At 40.5% G+C, this 20531-nt stretch overlaps 2 protein-coding genes across 7 annotated transcripts in view; both read left to right on the top strand.

Moving 5' to 3' along the window:
• On the top strand, positions 1–14778 carry zc2hc1a (zinc finger, C2HC-type containing 1A). 3 transcript variants are annotated; one of them, XM_017453307.3, is made up of 9 exons: positions 1–118; positions 2590–2660; positions 3567–3683; positions 7013–7154; positions 7240–7388; positions 11326–11443; positions 12790–12889; positions 12963–13073; positions 13724–14778. In XM_017453307.3, exons 1-9 carry the CDS (start codon positions 103–105, stop codon positions 13857–13859), a joined length of 960 nt encoding a protein of 319 aa, XP_017308796.1. In that variant the 5' UTR covers positions 1–102; the 3' UTR covers positions 13860–14778. The 3 variants fall into 3 exon arrangements, with proteins under 3 accessions (XP_017308796.1, XP_017308798.1, XP_017308797.1); XM_017453309.3 differs by lacking the exons at positions 1–118; positions 2590–2660 and adding exons at positions 2685–3078; positions 3177–3420; XM_017453308.3 differs by lacking the exons at positions 1–118; positions 2590–2660 and adding an exon at positions 2685–3420.
• A 5283-nt stretch (positions 14779–20061) lies between these two features.
• Positions 20062–20531, top strand: part of ctnnd2a (catenin (cadherin-associated protein), delta 2a) — a 293452-nt gene continuing 292982 nt past the window's right edge. For all 4 annotated transcript variants that reach the window (XR_008393326.1, XR_008393327.1, XM_017453313.3 and 1 more), the window contains exon 1: positions 20062–20222. The gene's annotated coding sequence lies outside the window, so the exon portion shown is untranslated. The remainder of the gene's footprint in view (positions 20223–20531) is intronic.

The raw sequence follows: 20531 nt of genomic DNA on the forward strand, positions 1-20531 counted from the left end.
ATGACCAATCAGGGGTGTGGATATTAGCTCGCGGGGTGTGTTTTAGGCGAGGCTAGTGGATGCCCGTTGCTACAGCAGCATCTCCTGCTTTCACGGAGAAAGATGGAGGAACTTGACGGTAAGGACGTAGATAAAGAAAACTATAAATCCGTAGTTATTATATGTAGATTGTTATTTAGATGATTACTAGTACTATGCTTCGAAAAACGTATTATGATCGCTATCTTTTGTTTGGCTAGCGAAACGCTCGTTCCATAAAATTTACGGGGTGTATCCCAACAGGCTTAAAGCTCCCTATATAAGTGCACTACCTAGGGGACGAAATAATGGTGTATGCACCCTATGTAGTGGGATTTACGCCCTGTGTAAGGGCATTTGGAATCTGGCCAAGATTTATTTGCTTTGCTCTGATCATTGAGGGGGAGTGACGTCGCTTACAGTCAGATTTTTTATCCCAGTTAGGCAGCTGCTAATTTGTTATTTTATATGAATCTCTTTTTCTTTCTTTCTTTCTTTTTTTAACAATAGTTAAATAAAAAAAATTACTTTATATTAGATTCCCTTGGGGGCAATATTTATTTATTTATTTAGTTGTTTGTTTTTAGCCAAGTTAGCTTGCTAGCTATGTAAGAAAACCCAGTCACGAGATTTCCCCCTATACTCCTACATATATAGTGGAGTGCAAACGTTTGTGCACCCCAGGACATTTAATATAGTGTCTCATATTCTTATTTTCTATTATAGAATGGTCATTTGTTGTATTTTTGTCACAAATCTTACCTTTTGTTTGGTCTGCACCCAGAAAACATGGGGGTGTACAAACTTTTGCACCAAAGAGATGCACATTGTTCCTTAAGGGGTTCTTCTCAAAAGGGGATTGGAAGTCGACTCCTTCCTGATATATTAAGGGTTCTAGAGTTGATGTGTGCATGTCGGTGGTTGATCTCGTTTCATTTGTTTTTCATAAAAATATACAGTTAAGCTCAAAACAAATGTCCTTTACGCAGTTAATAGTTCTCCACTTTTTAAGACTTATGAACGGGAACAGACAGGTTAAACGTCTATATGTTGATCCAGATTCTTCCACTTTTAACGCAATACAGATGTCAGTACTAATATCAGAGTTTTAGTACTCGGAGTAAACGTCGTGAAGGCATGTTGATCTTCAGAGACACTGAATCAAGACATCACACACATTCACGCCAAGACACGCAACCGGCGGATCGGATCAGAAAGCGTGACCCATCCCAGTGTAGATCCGTTCTGCATCTGTGCATCCTTAATGTTCCTAGTTGAGCAGATGCGGTTCTCTGAGTTATGTTAGAAAAATCCAAACGCTTCTTGGAGAACCTGAACATTTTAACGTGTTAGTGACAAATCCAAACTGTCGTCTCGAACTATTCCTCGGACCAACTCTATGGTGCTTATGGCCCGACGTTTCTTCCGTTCCCTGCTCACAGCGCTAGTCCAAATCTGCGTTTAGTTCCTCTTTAGTACAGGAATGGAAGGCAAACTTACGACCATGGTTTCAGTTTATCCTGCAAGACCATCCTATTCTACATCAATGGGACTGAAGTAGTGCGTGTCTCCATCTTCAAGTTCCTGGGTGTACCAAATGGTTTGAACTCTGGTGTAACAGCATCGTTAAAGCTCATCTGTCTCTGCAGACCTTACTGAGTTTCTATCACTGCACCATCAAGAGCATCCTGACCAACTCCGTCACGGTGTGGTCTGAAAGCGTCGTGAGATCCGACTCCCAGCCACTGAACCTCATCTTCACCATAGGTGTCCACGTAGAGCACGCAACATCATCAGGGACTCCTCCCATCCTAGTCACAAACAATTTCATCCACTCCTTCCATCCATGAGCAGATACAGGAACATCTGCACTCCTGCTAGAAGCCAAACCTCATTTCATTGCCGAGTATAAAGGAACTAGTACAAGACCCAGGATGTAACGTGTAACTCTAAAATACATCTTAAACAAAATCGGTGTATAAATTTTGAAGAATTTGCAAGATTAACGCTTCTCATAGGAACTGAAAAACAAAAGCGCCGGAAAGACCACGCCCACAAGTGGCATTTATAGTGGTTGCTAGACACACCCAAAAGAGACAAACAACTTGATATGTTTTCAAGTAATTTAATTAAAAGAGACTTAAATTCACTCGGTCGTTTGAACGTAGGGCCAAGTAGGGGTGCAAACTTTTGCCCTTGAGTGTCAAATGTGTGTGCAATGTGTAACTTGCCAGTGTCTATAGAAGAGAGAGAAAGAGAAAGGGGAAAAAAAAAAGACATGATGGTTGTAAAACTCGGAAAGAATTTAATTCATAAATGTCGACCGAACTCTGAGTCATTTTATTCACAACAGCATGGTTCTTTCCTCTGAGGAAACTCTGAGCGTTCAGGTCTGAGATCTGCGTAGTAAACGTGGCGCTGGCTGAACTGACGTCTGCTTTCTCTCTCGCTCTCACCGGTGTGATTTTTGTGGTTGTGGTTCTGCTTTGAAATTCAGTTTGTGATTAAACATCTCAGCGTATCCTTGACTTCATTAACGCGACGACTTGTCTGTTTCTTTCTCTACGTCAGAATCCGTACCCGTTGGCGAGGAGCTGCTGCCGTGCAAAGTGTGCAAAAGAACATTTCTCCTAAGCGTCCTCGTGAGTATCCTTCAGGGTGAAACTGGAGCCGAAAGCAGATTTAAAAAAAAAAAAAAAAAAATTATTTATTTATTTCACTGCAAGTTGTGGCATGGATGCATTCGCCACTTTGCAAACACTAAAGGGAAATCCCTGTTTGGAAGAGAACGCGCTAATCAAAGCGCTCTTTGTCCTCAATGTTCCTCTTTTATCGATCTGTTCACTGAACGCAAGTCACCTCAAATACACTACCCGGAGCGAACAAAAAGAAAAGTCGCAGTGTGGACGTTCCACAACGTTAAATGTAACTGTAAATGGACAAAAAAAAATGGAAGCGTACATCATGTACGTTCTGTAGCAAATAAAAAGTTGTGGAGCTGCAGGAAGTGTGCTGTGATGGGGAAAATAATGAACGATGGAGCACTGTGATGAAGCAAAGGTTGATTATTTTCCTACAATAGCACAACATGGAGTGTTTTTATTTCTCTTTTATTGTACTAAACAGTATATTTTTTTCGTGAATTCTCTCTTTATTAGTGCTTGACGGATCTTTAGTACCATCAAGAATGTTGAACAGGAAACCATGAGGCTTGAAGGAACCTTTTAAAGGAGCTGTGTAGATCCATACGATGGACAGAAAAGTTCCTAGCAGACCGCTAATGCTAGAAGCATCCCGAATGAAAACTTTCTGAAATTCCTGAAAAAATGAACCTTTGAGAAACCTAATATTCTGAGAGCATCACGCTAACGTCGTGGCGCACTGATGAAACATTCTTCAAAAGTGAGATCACCTTTAAAAAAAAAAAAAAAAAAAAAAGTTTATTATTTTTAACCCTGTCGGTTATGTTTTTTTACTTTCACATGTTTTATTGTAAGATTTTTATTATACGCTTTTTACTGTTGCGCCAACTAATCTTCTCTCTGTAGAAAAAGCACACGGTCATCTGCCAGAAAGCCGCAGCGAAGAAAAGGAGGGCGTTTGACTCGAGCAGACAGAGAGCCGAGGGAACCGACATCCCGACTGTGAAACCTCTCAAGCCAAAGGTGAGGATAAAACCCCGACGCTCCTCACAAAACGCGTTTCAGTTCATTCTAATTTTATTTATTAGCTGCTCTGACACTTTTCCTTAACTTCCGCTGTGCATTGTTCTTCCCTTTTCCCCAGTTTTTCACCATAAGTGAATGAATATAATGTAAATACTGTATACGACGTAACTTTCAGGCTTCCACATGATACAATACGGTACCACTGAATCTGTTACCATACAATTTGATTTTGTATCTTCAGATCGATAATGTGAACGTCTTTGTTCAGAATCTGCAGTAGACTCGCCTTTAATTTCTGAAAGATGAATACGATCGATCCAGTTGATCTGGATCATGCGATCGTTACACCCCTAGAATATAAGGAGCTTCAAGATAAAGAGATCTTAAACATGGCTATGAAACTACAGCAGGGGTGCCAACATTTACGGTCCAGTCATGACGTATGCGATTTCCGACTTGTTGCTACCTGAATGCTACACATTTTCACCTCAGCAGTTCGCCGAAAGAGAAGAGGACTTCTGGTAGTGGCTACTTTCGCTTCGGATCCACTTCATCGAGGTGAACTTTTGGTTAAGGGGGGTTATGGGAAGTAGGTGGGACTGTAGTCTGCTTGATATTTTAATTAAATCTTAATATTTATAAAAGGTCTGGAGTCGATTCCAAGTGTTGAATTTGCATTCGGTATGTAGGTGTTCATGGGAACGCTCAATATGCGGTCCAAAGAGGTGTCGATGCAAGTGAAGGAGACCATCATTAGGCTGAAAAGACAAAGCAGACCTATCCGAGGAATAGCAGAAACCTTAGGAGTGGCCAAATCAACAATTTGGTATGTTCTTTGACGGAAGGAACGTACTGGCAAGCTCAGCAACACCGAAAGGCCTGGAAAACAACTGAAGTGGACGGTCGCACAATTCTTTCCTTGTTGAAGGGAGAAAAAAAACCTTTCACAACATCTAACCAAGTCAAGGACACTCTGTGTAAGGATGTAGGCGTATCATTGTTAAAGTCTACAATCAAAAGACTCCTTCATGAATGTAAATAGAGAGGGATTACATCAAGATGCAAGACGGTAACACTCAAGAACAGGAAAAAAAGCGTGACCAGTTCTGATGCAATATGAACTTGTACCAGAATGATGGGAAGAGGAGAGGAGAAGGAATGGAAGAGCTCATGATCCAAAGCATATCTAATCATCTGTCAAACCTGGTGGAGGAAGTGTATGGCATGGGTGTGTACGGCTGCCAGTGGAACTGGGTCACTGGTGTTTACTGATGACGTGACTGCTGATAGAAGTCACAGGATGAATTCTGAAGTGTATAGAGCCATATGTTCTGCTCAGATTCAGTCAAATTCTGCGAAACTGATCAGCCAGTGCTTCATCTTACAGATGGATAACGACTCAAAGCACACCGCGAAAGCAGCCCAAGAGCCGCTTAAGGCAACGAAACGGAATATTCTTTTAATGGCCGAAGACCTCAACCCAATTTCACTTTCTGAAGGCAGAAAGACGCAAACACGCAGAAACTGAAGGCAGCTGCGGTAAAGGCTTGCCAAAGCATCTCCAGGGACAAGGCATTTGGTGATGTCCATCGGTTACAGATTTCAGACAGTCGTTGTTGGTAAAGGATTTGCATCCACGTATTAAAATTGTGGACGTGACTGTATGTAGTGCTCACACCAAACGTTTTCTTCCTGCTGCTTGGCACACACCTCGGGGGGATCTCTTCCACCAACATACATTAGAGATTTTTGCGGTAAAATTTTTTTGGGTGGGGGGGGGGGGGGTTCTCTCTCTGTGTATTAGGAGCTTCTTGTTAGCAGTGTTGACACTCCTGCCAGAAATAACATCTATGTTAGTTTTGGGATGTTTGTTGATGTACAATATACAGTATATCACAAGCTCTCGGCAGTAATAATGTTAACCTTTTCACGCCTAAATTTAAAAACATCCAGGATCTTTACATGATTTTTTTTTTTTCTTTTTTTTTTTTTTTCTTCGTTTTAATTACTTAAGTGCATATCATGAATTTGGAATTTTTTTTTTTTCTTCTAAATGCCACTTATATTAAAAAATAAATGGATTGTCCATGTGTATGAATACCATGAGTGAAAAATTATAACGGTATAACTAAAAAAATAAACAAATCTTCTGTACAAAAAAATTATATTTTCATTCATTGTGTGATTTTGTGTAAAAAGTGTAAAGAGATACCGGAGACATTCTGTATTGAGAACAACAAATAGTCTAGAGAACAACAGAGATCAGAACCGTGATATCCAGGTGATTGACATCTTCTATTTTTCCTAAAAACAGGCTTCAATGGGCTGCAAATACACCGATCAGCCATAACGTTAAAATCACTGAGGGGTGAAGTGAATGACCTTGATTATCTCGTTACGTCAGCAGCTGTCGGGGGGTGGAATATATTTATTAGGCAGCAAGTGAACAGTCTGTTCTTGAAGTTAACGTCTTTGAAGCAGGAAAAATGGGCAAGCGTGAGGATCTGAGCGACTTTGATAAGAGCAGGTCTTGTGGGGTGTTCCTGGTATGCAGTGTTTACCTACAAAAGTGGTCCAATTAAGAACAGCCGGTGAACCGGAGACAGGGTCATGGGCGCACAATGCTCATTGATGCGCGTGGTGAGCGAAGGCTAGCCCGTCTGGTCCGATCCCACAGAAGACCTACTGTAGCACAAACTGCTGAAAAAGTTCATGCTGGCTCTCCTAGAACGGAGTCAGAACACACAGAGCATCACAGCTTGCTGTGTATGGAGCTACGTAGCTGCAGACCGGTCAGAGTGACCATGGTGACCTCCTGTACACCACAATGGGCACGTGAACATCAGAGCCATGGAGCGATGGAAGAAGGTGGTCTGGTCTGATGAATCACAGGTTCTTTTACATCCTGTGGAGGCTGGGTGCGTGTGTGTATGGCGCTTACCCGGGGAAGAGATGGCACCAGGATGCACTATGGGAAGAAGGCTAGGTGGTGGAGGCAGTGTGATGCTCTGGGCAATGTTCTGCTGGGAAAACTTGGGTCCTGGCATTCACCTGGACCTACACAAGATTAGGCAGGTGGTTTTAATATTTTGGCTGTGCGGTGTAAGTGTGGACGCTTATGTGATCGCAGCCTGCATACTGTGAATGCTGTTCCATGATGAAAAAGAAAAGGCACTTAAACAGAGTACATTCAGTATAGAGTTATTTCAGCAGGTTGCATTTTCTAGACGTTGTTTTTGCTACAGTTTGCCACATTGACGTCATGAGTAATTCCCACAGGCCCTGTTTGAACTGGCCCTGTCCTTAAACGACTTTTCTCTGAACAGCCTGAACCACCCAAGAAAGTATCCGACTGGCGTCGAAAGCATGAGGAATTCATCGCCACCATCCGTGCTGCCAAGGGCCTGAGCCAAGTGATGAAAGATGGTGGCCCTCTCCCCCCGCCCCCTCCTCCGTCCTATGATCCAGGTAGAAAAGTTTGAGGGGGTGAATACGGGCAGAAGCTAATCGGTGTAGTAGTAACTGGTTTCGCATATTTAACGTTTTGTTCTAGATTATATCCAGTGCCCGTATTGCCAGAGGCGGTTTAGTGAGAACGCAGCCGAGCGACATATCAAATTCTGTAAGGAGCAAGCATCACGCATTACCAACAAGGGGAAATTCCCTGGAAGTGACAAAGCCAAGGCTCCAGCTAAGATGCAGGTAAGTGCATCAGACTCCTCCAGCAGTGTAGAGGATGTACATTCAAATAGAGATGAACAATCAAAGTTCATGGGTGGATTAAATAATCAACTAATTCTAAAACATGGTAGCTGACGAACACGTGTAGGACATCATGTTCGCGAAGTCATCGGTCAGCGTTTCGGCAGTTCTGTCCTCGTAAACGTAAAATTCGCTCGTAAAAGATAAATGCTAAGCTGGCTTGCATCTTTTTTTCCTTTCTCCATGTGTGAAGGTGTTTTAAAAAGTTTTTCAGTTTCGTCAGTGTTTCCATCCGTTTTATTTATACCGTGTCTGAGAAAGCAACAAAGGACACTTAAAATTAAAGAGTTTAAAAATAATGACTTAAGAATAAGTAAAAAGCTTCAGCTCTGGGGTAGAAGCTACACTTTAGTCTGTTTTAGTCACTTCGTGACCCTGTATCTCTTTCCAGATGGCAAATGGACAAACACCCACCCTTGTGTCTCGGGGAGTTTTTCCTCGCCACTGTTGACCCTGGCTTACTCGTTCAGGATAAATTCATACATTTTAAAATCTATATCCTGAATTTATATATTTTTGTAACGCTGCTATGGGAAAATGTCCATTGTTAAAAGCGCTATACAAATAAAACTGGGTGGAGACTTTGATGACGTTGCTAGACTTTGTGTGTAGTTGGCTAGAGTACACGATATCCAGGTTTAGGAGCCAGTTCACTAAAAGCTGTGTGAGTAGTCTAAGAAGAATAGCCTTTGTTGTGCTTTCTTCACCACGTGGGAGGTAAGCAAGATGGGTGGTCTTCCTGGATCTCCTGAAATCTACAATGATCTGTTTGGTTTTTGTGGTGTTCCAGACCAAATTATCGTCCATACACGACCAATCTAGATGTTGGACCCGTTTCCTGGTTTAATGATACAAGTCCCACTGGTAGTGTCTGTCATCAGCAAACTTTACTGTATAGTTGGAAGAATGAATTGGTATTAAAAGCGGATCTGAGATCAAGGAATATCATCCTAACGTAACTGTTTGGCTTTACGTACGTAACGTAACAAGTGAGACCGCATCATCAGTCTATCTGGTTGCTCGATATGCAAACCGATGGCTGTCTAGATCCTTAGGAATGATAGCCTTAATGTGTGACACTTATGAGTTTCTCAAACAAAGCACTTCATGAATACAGGGGTTAAGCCAACTTGAGGCATTCTACCACAGCGACAATCTCTGGTGGCATTTGAAGGAACGGGTTAAGATTCCTCAGGAGCACTGCCAGAAGCTGTGCAGTAGGTCATAAGAGCAAAAGAGTGCTCTACTAAGTACTAAAGATGCTTACCATGAAGGGGTTGAATAATTTTGAGACTGGAGAAGTCATTATAAGTTGAACTATTTCAATTGCTTTTGTTTTGATTTGTTCATTGTAAACAGCTGAATGTGTGGATATTTTGACAATAAACCTGATTTCAAAATGGGGGTTGAATAATTTTGATTGCAACTGTATAGTCAGTCAACTGTTTACTAATAGCATCATGTAACTACTCCAGGGCTCCCTATACTCCCTGGGTATTAAAAATATGGTCTTTACATCCCCATCATATATTCAAAGACTGGAGAACAATGTTTCTCAATGATGTCTGTATGTAGCTGTTCACCAATCACTTCACACCAATATATATACACACACTCCTCCGCCTCTGTTCTTACCAGAGTCTGTTGTCTTATCCGCCCGGTAAACAGAGCGACCTGCTAGATCGATGGCAGCTTCGGGGACGGTGCTGTTAAGCCAGTTCTCTGTGATGATTATCACGCCGTTGTGTATGCTGTGCATAGTAATCTTTACCCTGATTTCCCTCATCTTATTGACGAGTGACCGATTAGTTTGTCAGGAAGAGACTCGGCGGAGATGGCTTGTGTGGCTTTAGCGTTGTTCGGAGGCTGGCTCTCTTTCCTCACTTTTTCTTGAGAGGGTTCTACCTCCAGTGGGTTGCGCAGAGCGTAGGATCTCCGGTGGGATGAAGTCGCGGTTTACAAAAGTATGATCCTGACAGTTCCAGATATGAAGCTGTTTAGTCCGTTCGTAGACAGTATGTTGACTAGCTAAACTTAACAGACTTAATATACAGTGAGGGGAAAAAAGTATTTGATCCCCTGCTGATTTTGTACGTTTGCCCACTGACAAAGAAATGATCAGTCTATAATTTTAATGGTAGTTGTATTTGAACAGTGAGAGACAGAATAACAACAAAAAATCCAGAAAAACGCATGTCAAAAATGTTATAAATTGATTTGCATTTTAATGAGGGAAATAAGTATTTGACCCCTCTGCAAAACATGACTTAGTACTTGGTTTAAAAACCCTTGTTGGCAATCACAGAGGTCAGATGTTTCTTGTAGTTGGCCACCAGGTTTGCACACATCTCAGGAGGGATTTTGTCCCACTCCTCTTTGCAGATCTTCTCCAAATCATTAAGGTTTCAAGGCTGACGTTTGGCAACTCGAACCTTCAGGTCCCTCCACAGATTTTCTATGGGATTTAGGTCTGGAGACTGGCTAGGCCACTTCAGGACCTTAATGTGCTTCTTCTTGAGCCACTCCTTTGTTGCCTTGGCCGTGTGTTTTGGGTCATTGTCATGCTGGAATATCCATCCACGACCCATTTTCAATGCCCTGTCTGAGGGAAGGAGGTTTTCACCCAAGATTTGACGGTACATGGCCCCGTCCATCGTCCCTTTTGATGTGGTGAAGTTGTCCTGTCCCCTTAGCAGAAAAAAAACCCCAAAGCATAATGTTTCCACCTCCATGTTTGACGGTGGGGATGGTGTTCCAGGGGTCATAGGCAGCATTCCTCCTCCTCCAAACACGGCGAGTTGAGTTGATGCCAAAGAGCTCCATTTTGGTCTCATCTGACCTCAACACTTTCACCCAGTTGACCTCTGAATCATTCAGATGTTCAGTGGCAAACTTCAGACGGGCATGTATATGTGCTTTCTTGAGCAGCGGACCTTGCGGGCGCTGCAGGATTTCAGTCCTTCACAGCGTAGTGTGTTACCAATTGTTTTCTTGGTGACTATGGTCCCAGCTGCCTTGAGATCATTGACAAGATCCTCCCGTGTAGTTCTGGGTGGATTCCTCACTGTTCTCATGATCAATGCAACTCCACGAGGTGAGATCTTGCATGGAGCCCCAGGCCGAGGGAGATTGACAGTTCTTTTGCGATTTGCGAATAATCGCACCAACTGTTGTCACCTTCTCTCCAAGCTGCTTGGCAATGGTCTTGTAGCCCATTCCAGACTTGTGTAGGTCTACAATCTTGTCCCTGACATCCTTGGAGAGCTCTTTGCTCTTGGCCATGGTGGAGAGTTTGGAATCTGATTGATTGATTGCTTCTGTGGACAGGTGTCTTTTATACAGGTAACAAACTGATATTAGGAGCACTCCCTTTAAGAGTGTGCTCCTAATCTCAGCTCGTTACCTGTATAAAAGACACCTGGGAGCCAGAAATCTTTCTGATTGAGAGGTGGTCAAATACTTATTTCCCTCATTAAAATGCAAATTAATTTATACAATTTTTGACGTGCGTTTTTCTGGATTTTTTTGTTGTTATTCTGTCTCTCACTGTTCAAATACAACTACCATTAAAATTATAGACTGATCATTTCTTTGTCAGTGGGCAAACGTACAAAATCAGCAGGGGATCAAATACTTTTTTCCCTCACTGTACATACACAAAATAATAGTAATAAAAAAAAAAAATCTTGCTAGTCTGAGAGCACCTAGCTGCTGCGTCTACACACGCCACCATGGGTGTACCCGGACTGTAGAACCAGAAGTTCGAACTGCTTCAATAAAACTCTTACCCCTCAGATTCTCAGACACATGCTGATTGTTTTTACTGAATGAGTAAATGTTTTGTAATATAAAAAAAAAAAAATCTCTCTATCTGCAGTACAAAACTGACAAAACTGTCCCGGTGAAGAAGGCGAGTTCTGTATCTTCCACATCATCTTCAGTGTCTTCCTCTCGCCTACCTCAGCGTTCAGCCAACGGACAGGGCGGTGGAACCGGTACGGACCGAATCTCTTTAAACCATCTAACAGCAAAGCATTTCCCAAAAGTTACCGAGCAGCACTGCTTTTGATCAGTTGCTGTGTGAAGGCAGGCAGCAACACGATATAGGATTTCATTTCCAAATATCAGCAAAACAGCAGCTTAACAGTAGACCGTATTGAATGATTTGAAAAGCAAATCTGGCCCCGAGTTCTTTCATTCTTATCGTTTAATCTCGATGTTTGTTTGTTTAGTTTTTTTTTGTTGTGTTTTTTGTTGACTTTATACCCTTGACACTACTTAATTGCAGCAAGTCTTTTGTCTGTTCTATAACATGGATCACTTTTATAATCGCTCTACATCCTGGAATCCCCGCTTACTTTTACATCAGATGACTATATTCTTTTGGGATAATAGTCAAAATGGCACTTTTTTGGCCAAAAGAGAAAAATGGATTGAATAGGATCTGTTCAAACAGCGTGGTCAGGTCTGTCATGTTGGAAACTGGAGTGTGTATACTACTAGAAAAGTTTACACGTACGTTTTCTTATTAATTGCTGTATGGAATATCTTTTTCCTAGACTATGAAGAAAGTAAACTTTTCTGAATTTAAACTGTACTAGTGTAAACCTTTTCCACTTTCCTGCATTTGAACTTTTCTACTTCAGTTTTTTTGACTTTTTATGGATGTAAAGATTTTTCTGCCTTCCTGCATGTAAACATTTGTACCTTTTCCGGATATAAACTTTTTCTATTTTCCTGCATGTAAACTTCTCTATTGTAAACATACCTACTGTCCTGCATGTAAGATTTTCTACTTTCCTGCATGTAAACCTTTCCACTTTCCTGCATGTAAATTGTTCTACTGTAAACTTTTCTACCTTCCTGCATGTAAACTTTTCTACTTCAAACATTTCTACTTTTTCTGGATGTAAACTTTTTCTATTTTTCTGCATGTAAACCTCTCTATTGTAAACACGCCTACTGTCCTGCATGTAAAATTTTCGACTTTTCCTGCATGTAAAACATTTTCTATTTCCTCCATGTAAACTTTTCTACTTTCCTGCATGTGACCTTTTCTACTTCAGACATTACTACTTTTTCTGAATGTAAACTTTTGTTTTCCCTGCATATAAACTTCTCTACTGTAAACATGCCTACTGTCCTCCCTGTAAAAGTTTCTAGTTTCTACATTTTTTCCCCTACAATTATCGAGTTTGGATTGAATTGACCCGTGAAATTGGCTAATATAATCATTATAATTATAATGAGTTTCAGTTTGTAACCCAGCCAAAAATTTGCATTAGATTTTTTCATGAAACGGGTTGACCAGCACAGAAACGGCTCTGTTATCTTCCGTCAGGAATTTCCAGCACTACGGGCTCCATGAGGAATGTGAACATGTCCACTTCTTTCTCTCCGTCCCGCCTTAACACTGGCGGCGTGACCAGTCCTCCCTGTGGGTAAGGCCCGATTCACACTCCAGACCAGAAGGAACAGGTGTTCCTGAACTCATTCTTTCCCATTTTTTTTCAGGGCTAACACCAAACCTAAAGGCATTGTTGCTCCGAGTTCACTGAAGAGCACGACCTACACAGCCGGAATGAATAAAAAGAAGGTCTACAGTGCGAACAGCTATAACTCAAGGTAGCATCAATGATCACCAATGCGATTGTTTAACTGCTTTATCTTGGGGTTTAGGAAACGAATCAACTTTCGCCTGGTAACAGTAACTCCGCCTTATCGCACCACCCTGTTGTTGATTTATTTTCCAATAACAACATTCCGTCTAAGTGTTTTTATTACTTACTTACTCCATTTAGGAAACGACCAACGCTGTGATTTTTACCTCAACACCAGCAGATCCATATGGAAATGTTCGATAGTAAGAATTTCATGATATATGGCGTAAAATTTTACCAACAACTGATAACAAAACCAACCAAAGTGTGTGTTGACATCCTTTATCATGAAATCAATATTATATCACCATATTCACCCAGCCCTTAAAGTTCTCATGATGGTGTGCACTGGCTTTTCAAGACACTTGGTAGAAACACAGTTTAGGGAAATGCGACAAAATGAATAGACCTGTTTTGTGCCTCAGATCTCTCAATCCATCCGGTACACAGTCTTGCCTGGAAGGATCTATTATAAGATGGATTTGTTTTGGCTCTCGAGTTGTTGTTGTTTTTGTTGTTGTTGTACTTGAATATCAATGGCGGTGTTAAAACACTGCTTTTGTTTTCGGAGCCAAACGGACCGACAGTTTTCCTCGCTTTCTCTCCTCCTCTTAGGAATGAGACGAAAAACGACAATGAAGTGGAGTGTTCCACACCGGGGATCAAATTCTGCCACGAATGTGGAACCAAGTACCCGGTGGACTGGGCCAAATTCTGCTGTGAATGTGGGGTGAGGAGGATGTGCATTTAGAGAGAGAGAGCGTTACGTGTCTATTGCTGAATTTCCCATTTTTCCACTCATCACACTTGTGCCCATGAATTCCAGTCCTTCTCGAATATAATTGTTTTTGCCTTGTTTTTATTCCACTTGCCTTTATTCTCGACGTGCAATACGATAAACTACTGATTGTTTTTTTTAAAATCAGAATTTACCCAGAATTCATTTCAAAAATCGAGTTTCCACCTGATATCAAACCTGTGGTTTAAAGTACCGACATCGCGCTTCCATTTCATCATGGGAGTGATCCGACAGAGTTGTGATTTAATTTATGTCGTTATTTATGCGGATACAGTTACAAAGCGACGCCGTTCCCGTTTCTCTTTTTGTTTCATTATATATTTTGTAAAGTTGTTACTGCTTATTTATCTCGACATTTCATGTAAACGTACATTCGCTGTAGGATAGGAGAAATCTGGCGCAGCTCGACCACGACTTATAAAACATTCGCAAATGCATTATTCAGACGATCATGCTTAAAAAAAAAAAAAAAGATTTTTCGATTTCACTCCACGATCACCTGATCGAACTCGTATGCCAAAAATAGCTTTACAGCCGCAAGAACTTCTTAATAATCCCGTCACTGCTCCTCTAAGCTAAAGCACCATATATATATATATATATATATATATATATATATATATATATATATATATATATATATATATATATATATATATATATATATATAAACCCTCTGTGATTAATTAACCCTTTGTGCTGTGATAGCCGAACACTACGGCGGTGTAATGCTCATAAACGCATGAACGGTGTGTATCGTTTCTGTAAGACCGAGTGGGTACAAGACCTGCTCACAGAGCGGTACGCTGACGCCGGATTTGTCACTGTATATGCAGAGTGTCACGTGAATAAACGTTCATACGAGTGCTGAGATGGATGTGTTGTGGTTTTTAAAAAAAAAAAAAAAAAAAATTGTCTCTTTATTGGAAAATAAGCAGCGATGAGGTTTCCATCCCGAGTGTTTTATTCCTCTTATACCACAGCAACTTGATCACGATTACAATTGTTTTGTGTTATTTTATTAATTAAAGAATGACACGTCATACTTTTTATCCATGCTACATTTAGTGCTTTAGTACTACATTTAATATGGTGGAATATCATCAGTATCAATATATAATATTTCCAAACTGATCTGTCTTGAAGACCACCACTGATTTTATTAGGAAAAATTCTGATTAAGAATACTACAAGTGGATTCTATCAGGTAGAATTTATTAAAAGGCTGGTATAATTTGACCCCACCTCCCATCCACACTCCTCTATACGAAGCCCCGCCTCCCAGAACCTACAGTGACTGGTGTAAGTTCATCTGCATTAGTTCATTAGCTAGCTAGATAACATTCAATCATCTTGTTCTACTTGGGCATTTATTACAAAAATGGCTCGCTATGAACACAGAAAATACTCCCACTGATGACATTTAAGGATTATATTAAGGTTACGTGTCAAGGAGAAACGTAGTCTGAGTCGTAACTTCATCCCCTTACCTCCTAGATTTTCTCATTATACTTCTTTGGTGTGATTACGCTTATTTAAAGAAAACGATGTTTTTGCAAAATCATTTCGTCATTATGGTTTCCATTTCAGTCCACTCTCCATACTAACCAGTAACACAATTTTTCCATGTTTACATTTTCAGACTGTAACAATGGAGGGGTGGAGTCAAGGGCCCACACGGGTGTGTCTATAACAAGACTGACAGGAATGGAAAAACTACAGGGCTGCATTTAAAAAAAAAAAAAAAAAAAAAATATATATATATATATATATATATATATATAAATTATTTTTATATATATAAAAATAACATCTATAATTATTTTTTATTATTTATATATATATATATATAATTATTTTTATTATTTTTATATATTTTTTATATATATATAAAAATAATATTATTTTTATATATAATATAATATAATATAAATATATATATATTTTTATATTATAATATAATATAATATATAAAAAATATTATCCATTATTGCCCCCCCCCTAAGATTTTCTTTGTAGCATAACTTGCTCTGAGGAAAGTGCTGTCCGCGCTCTTCTGCATATGCCTCTCTCTACACTTTGCCACAGACAACTTTGACATCATCAGGACATAACTCATCTTCTGACCCTTTTCCTTCACACCTTTTTGGGCGCAGTTCAAAACAAGCTCTGTTTCAAATGCCACGATTGGGGAGGGGGGAAAAAAGGTCAAATATATATAAAAATATATTTATTCACAGAGCAGTAGCATAATACATCATAAAGATCATAGACAGTTGAGTGTCCAAACAAATGTTTTACCTAGGAACTGAGAGTAGATCTCCATAGCTAGAAAAACAAGGTGGATATCCAGAGCTTCAGTGGAAACATGGGTTAAAGTCAAAGAATGCTGTTGAACCATCGGGGGGGGGTCGACCTGTTTCACGGCGACTGGTCCGTAAGACATGTCTGCTGGTTGTACGATTCATGATGGATCCTGCATCCGGCTGATTTTTGCTCTCCAAGCAGCGGGCGTGTTTCACTCGCCACTTCGTTATGAGTGTATGTCCTCTCATATACAAGGTGCCATGCAAAGCTTTGTAAGGAAGCCATGCTTCGATATTTTATTTATTATTACTATTGTTTTTATTATTATTATTATTTCAGATTTAGAACATCTTTCAATCGGCGCTCACGGTGGCCCACACTTACTAAGCCGAGTTGTATTGTTCGTACGCTTTCTGTATCGTCATGAGCAAACGTTTCAGTCGGCAAAACTTCTTCTGTAAAGGCTGGGAGTCCGGCCACCTCTCTGCCTGCTCGGTCTTGAATTGGGGGGGGGGCAAAAAACACAAACTGTGAATTAAAAAAAAAAAAAGAACAAAAACAAATCGGATTACAGTTTTCACTTGTAAGTAAACATGTCTTACCTGGTTTGCAGAACAGGGACATCCCAGCGATACCGTTATGTCCCTCACGAGGTTCCGTAATTCAGTGTGCAGCTGACCACTTATGTTCCTCGGTAAACGGGTGCAGGACACGGTGCTGATGCGCTCGATCGGGAATAACTGCAGCGTAAGCAGAAGGTGTTGATTAATTTTCTCTAACTGCAGGTCTGACAGTAGTGCAACTTCAAGTCACGGGTTTATATTATTATATTTAGATCATATGACAAAAATCCCAAAGAGTCGTATTCATGATTCAGAGTATTATTATTTTTTTGCACTCAAGTTCAGATTTCTGCTCCTTAGGTTCCAACACATCACTTTCAGACACTAGGGGGCAACAGAAATCAGCTCTAGTCTTAGAAGGCCTTGCAATATTGCACTTGGATTCATTAAATAATAAAATTAAAAAAAACTGAGAGAATGTTGAGGTCATGCAGATGTCAGCCATGCTCATAATGATGCCAGGAAAACCATGCTGTGTTATATAAGGACATAACGCACTCAGATTTGAGCTTTGAGTCATTCTGGGATTTCATAATTTCCAGCAAATTTCAGTAGGAATGATGTAAGCTGCATAAGGATCAGCACGTGTTTTCCTATGTGACGTTATTATTTATTTATTTATTTATTTATTCATTCATTCATTCATTTCATTTTGCGTATTTATCGGTTTCGTTCTCTGTTCGAGATTTCCACTGGCGCCACTTTTTTTTTTTAAATTTCGCACTTCGACATGCTATCCCAAGAACTCAAACTCAAGAACGTGTCATGTGGCGTCATGTCAGTAAGGTTTAAATAAGCATTTTGGAACACACTCGGTTCCTGAACTGGCATTTACATCGGAAGTTTTATATCGTGTGACACTTACATTCTGCAGCACGAGCTTTCGTTCCCCGCAGGACTCCACCTGTCTCTGAATACTCAAGTTCTGTGAGGAGATAAAAAAAAACAAAACAACACCTTTACACATTATTTAAAATTCTTTTGCACACCTTAATGACTGAAAAGACTTCAGCTCTGCTGAGTATCACTTACAATGTGCTCCAGCTGCTTCTGAATGATATACTCATAATCCTGAGAGATCTCCTCTTTACTCTTGGTGCTTTTGCAGGAGAAGACGAGAGGTAGGAGGAGAAACACCAAAACAGAAGTGCCAAGAAGATGCTAGAAATGAAATCGAAACAGGAAGTCAGTACTTTTAACTCCTTTAATTCAGCGCTTTCAGACATACGGTACTAATCGACTGTGTATTTTCCTTGGCACTGGTGTGGTAACAATAAAAGCGTCCACCGTTTGTACCTTCAGTGTTAGGAAGTGGGCGTAAATCTATAAGCGAATTAAAAAGAACACAGTGACTCTGGAGTATTTTATATTTTTAACTTTCTATCTTTCATTTTGAATTTCTTCCGTCCTTGTACGTATTATTTATTGTATTACTATCAACGTTTTTTAACCTCTTCCATATAGTATATTGGTATTTTCACACAAAATGATATGCAGAAATCATGATGATTATTATTATTATTATTATTATTATTATTATTATTATTATAATAGATCACTGTTAAAGGTACAACCCATGTACAGCTGGACTGTACCACCCAAGTGACAAGTAGAGGTACAGGGTAGTACCCTTTTTTTCTGAGAGTGAACACATTTTCCCAATCCTCGTCCTAACGAACCTCCTGCACAGTGTATAATGTTCCTGCACTCACACACACTTCAGCTTTAAGAAAATCAGGCTCATTAAGTGGAACAAGTGCGTAGGAAGTGAAAACGCTGAAAGGTACAGGACTCGTGGTTCTCCACATCCGGGGTTGCGAACCGCTCCGAAATAAAGGCACCAAACTACGTTTTCTTCATCACTGTGTGAGTACCATCTTTAACCTTTAAGTATAATTTAAGGGACCTAATTGCACCAGGAGCTGATTAAAGGTGTAAAGATACACACTCGGGGTGCTTTTCTTTTAACGTTCGGTCTGTTTTAGCGTGGCAGCTATGCAAGTAGTTGGCAAAGACAAAATACATGCCTACATGACTTATGTGACTTTATTATTATTATTATTATTGCTGATTTAACTAATTAATCTCAAAAGCATGAATGGTAAGTTGGCCATTTTAGAGTTCATACACGTGGTGTTCACCGATCAAATGTAGACCAAACGTTCCAGGGGTGGAGTCGGACCTCACCAGCTCCTGGATGGAGTTGAGCCAAAAATCCATGTTGACAACTCGGTGTGTTTCATGCTGGAGAAAAGTGCATTGCTGTAGCACGTCCCGTCCCGTAGGTTAAGGTTATAGGAGGAATTGCATCAGGTCCAGCTCCACCCCTGGAACATTTGGTTCTGCATCCCCATCAACAACATTTAACTGGGAAAACTCCTTAAACGCCCACAAGCTGGCATACTCTACCTCTAGAGATGATCTCAGTATGGCTTGCTTTCATTATCGTACACAGCAGCTTCACAGAAGAAAAACAACAAGTATTCAAAACGTTGCCAGTGACAAATTGGTTGGGTAGCAACAGGACAGACCGAGACCAGCTGACAGAAGTAAAGCAGCATTAGTAATAATAATAATAAAAACAGTTGAGTGAACAATAATTCCTGTATATAGAAATCGTGTTTGCATTTAGCTTACTCCTTACTTACACGACAGTGACATGTTGACATTCGGCACGAATCATGACTTTATTGAATCTGCAATACAATTCCTTCCCTTTCTTTTCTGGTGTGTTCATTTCACTATCATTTCTGTTTTTGCTCTCTCTCTCTCTCTCTCTCTCTCTACACGTTTCGTCCACAGCCAAATCCCCAAAATCACTGTATCACCCTTCTAAAGGACATTCTTCATAATGAATCCAGTGATGCATTCCTAAACAACTCATATAGCCTACTGTGAGGGTTCCAGTTGGGTTCCGTCTGCATCCAGTACAAAGTGTGAAGTGGTTGTTGTTTTTCAATAGGAACTAGGTGTGTGAGGAAAAGCTGTCTCTTTGATGGAGACGACTTTATTTAGAAAGTACCTTTATTTATGAGACAGGATCTAATGGAGTTCAGCAGAAGGAGATGATTTGACAAGGATAGCCTGTTATACATCCTAACTTTTATTTTCACTTTGAATGCGCAGTAGCCTGGTTGTTTTTCCATCTCCAGGATTATTTGAAGTGTGGTTTTTTTCCCCCCTTTTTCCTTTTCTTATAAGCGCACCGCATTCATTCAGTTTCGATATGGGTTTCCTTTCTTGTAAACCCTCTTTCCTTCTGACTGGAACAATTACTGAGAATTAACTGGGATTTCCCCCACGACGGTAGTATAAATAGGCTACAACCTGTTCCCGTTCCCATTGTCAGCGCTTGACGGAAAGGAACGGCACCGCGGTGGGACAGGTAAGCGCGGCTTCGCGCGGCTCCGCATTACGCGTCTTTGTTGGTTTTGCTGAAACGAAGAGACTTTGCAACTTACCATTTGTCATTTTTGGTCCATGTTCACACGCCTGAATGATTCGTGCTGAAGTCCTCTCAACTCGGACAGTTACAATCCATGCATGGAGACTACATTTTTCTTCTTTTTGTAATGGAAACTCTCCCTGGGTTTGGGTTTGTGGCTCTGTTCGGTCTGCCGGAGAGTTCAGCTCGGGTTGGTTTTAGTTGCGCGTATTCTTGGAGTCGCGTATTTCGGCGCTGTTATGAAGTTTC

Source organism: Ictalurus punctatus, chromosome 23, assembly GCF_001660625.3.
Source record: "Ictalurus punctatus breed USDA103 chromosome 23, Coco_2.0, whole genome shotgun sequence".
NCBI lineage: Eukaryota > Metazoa > Chordata > Actinopteri > Siluriformes > Ictaluridae > Ictalurus > Ictalurus punctatus.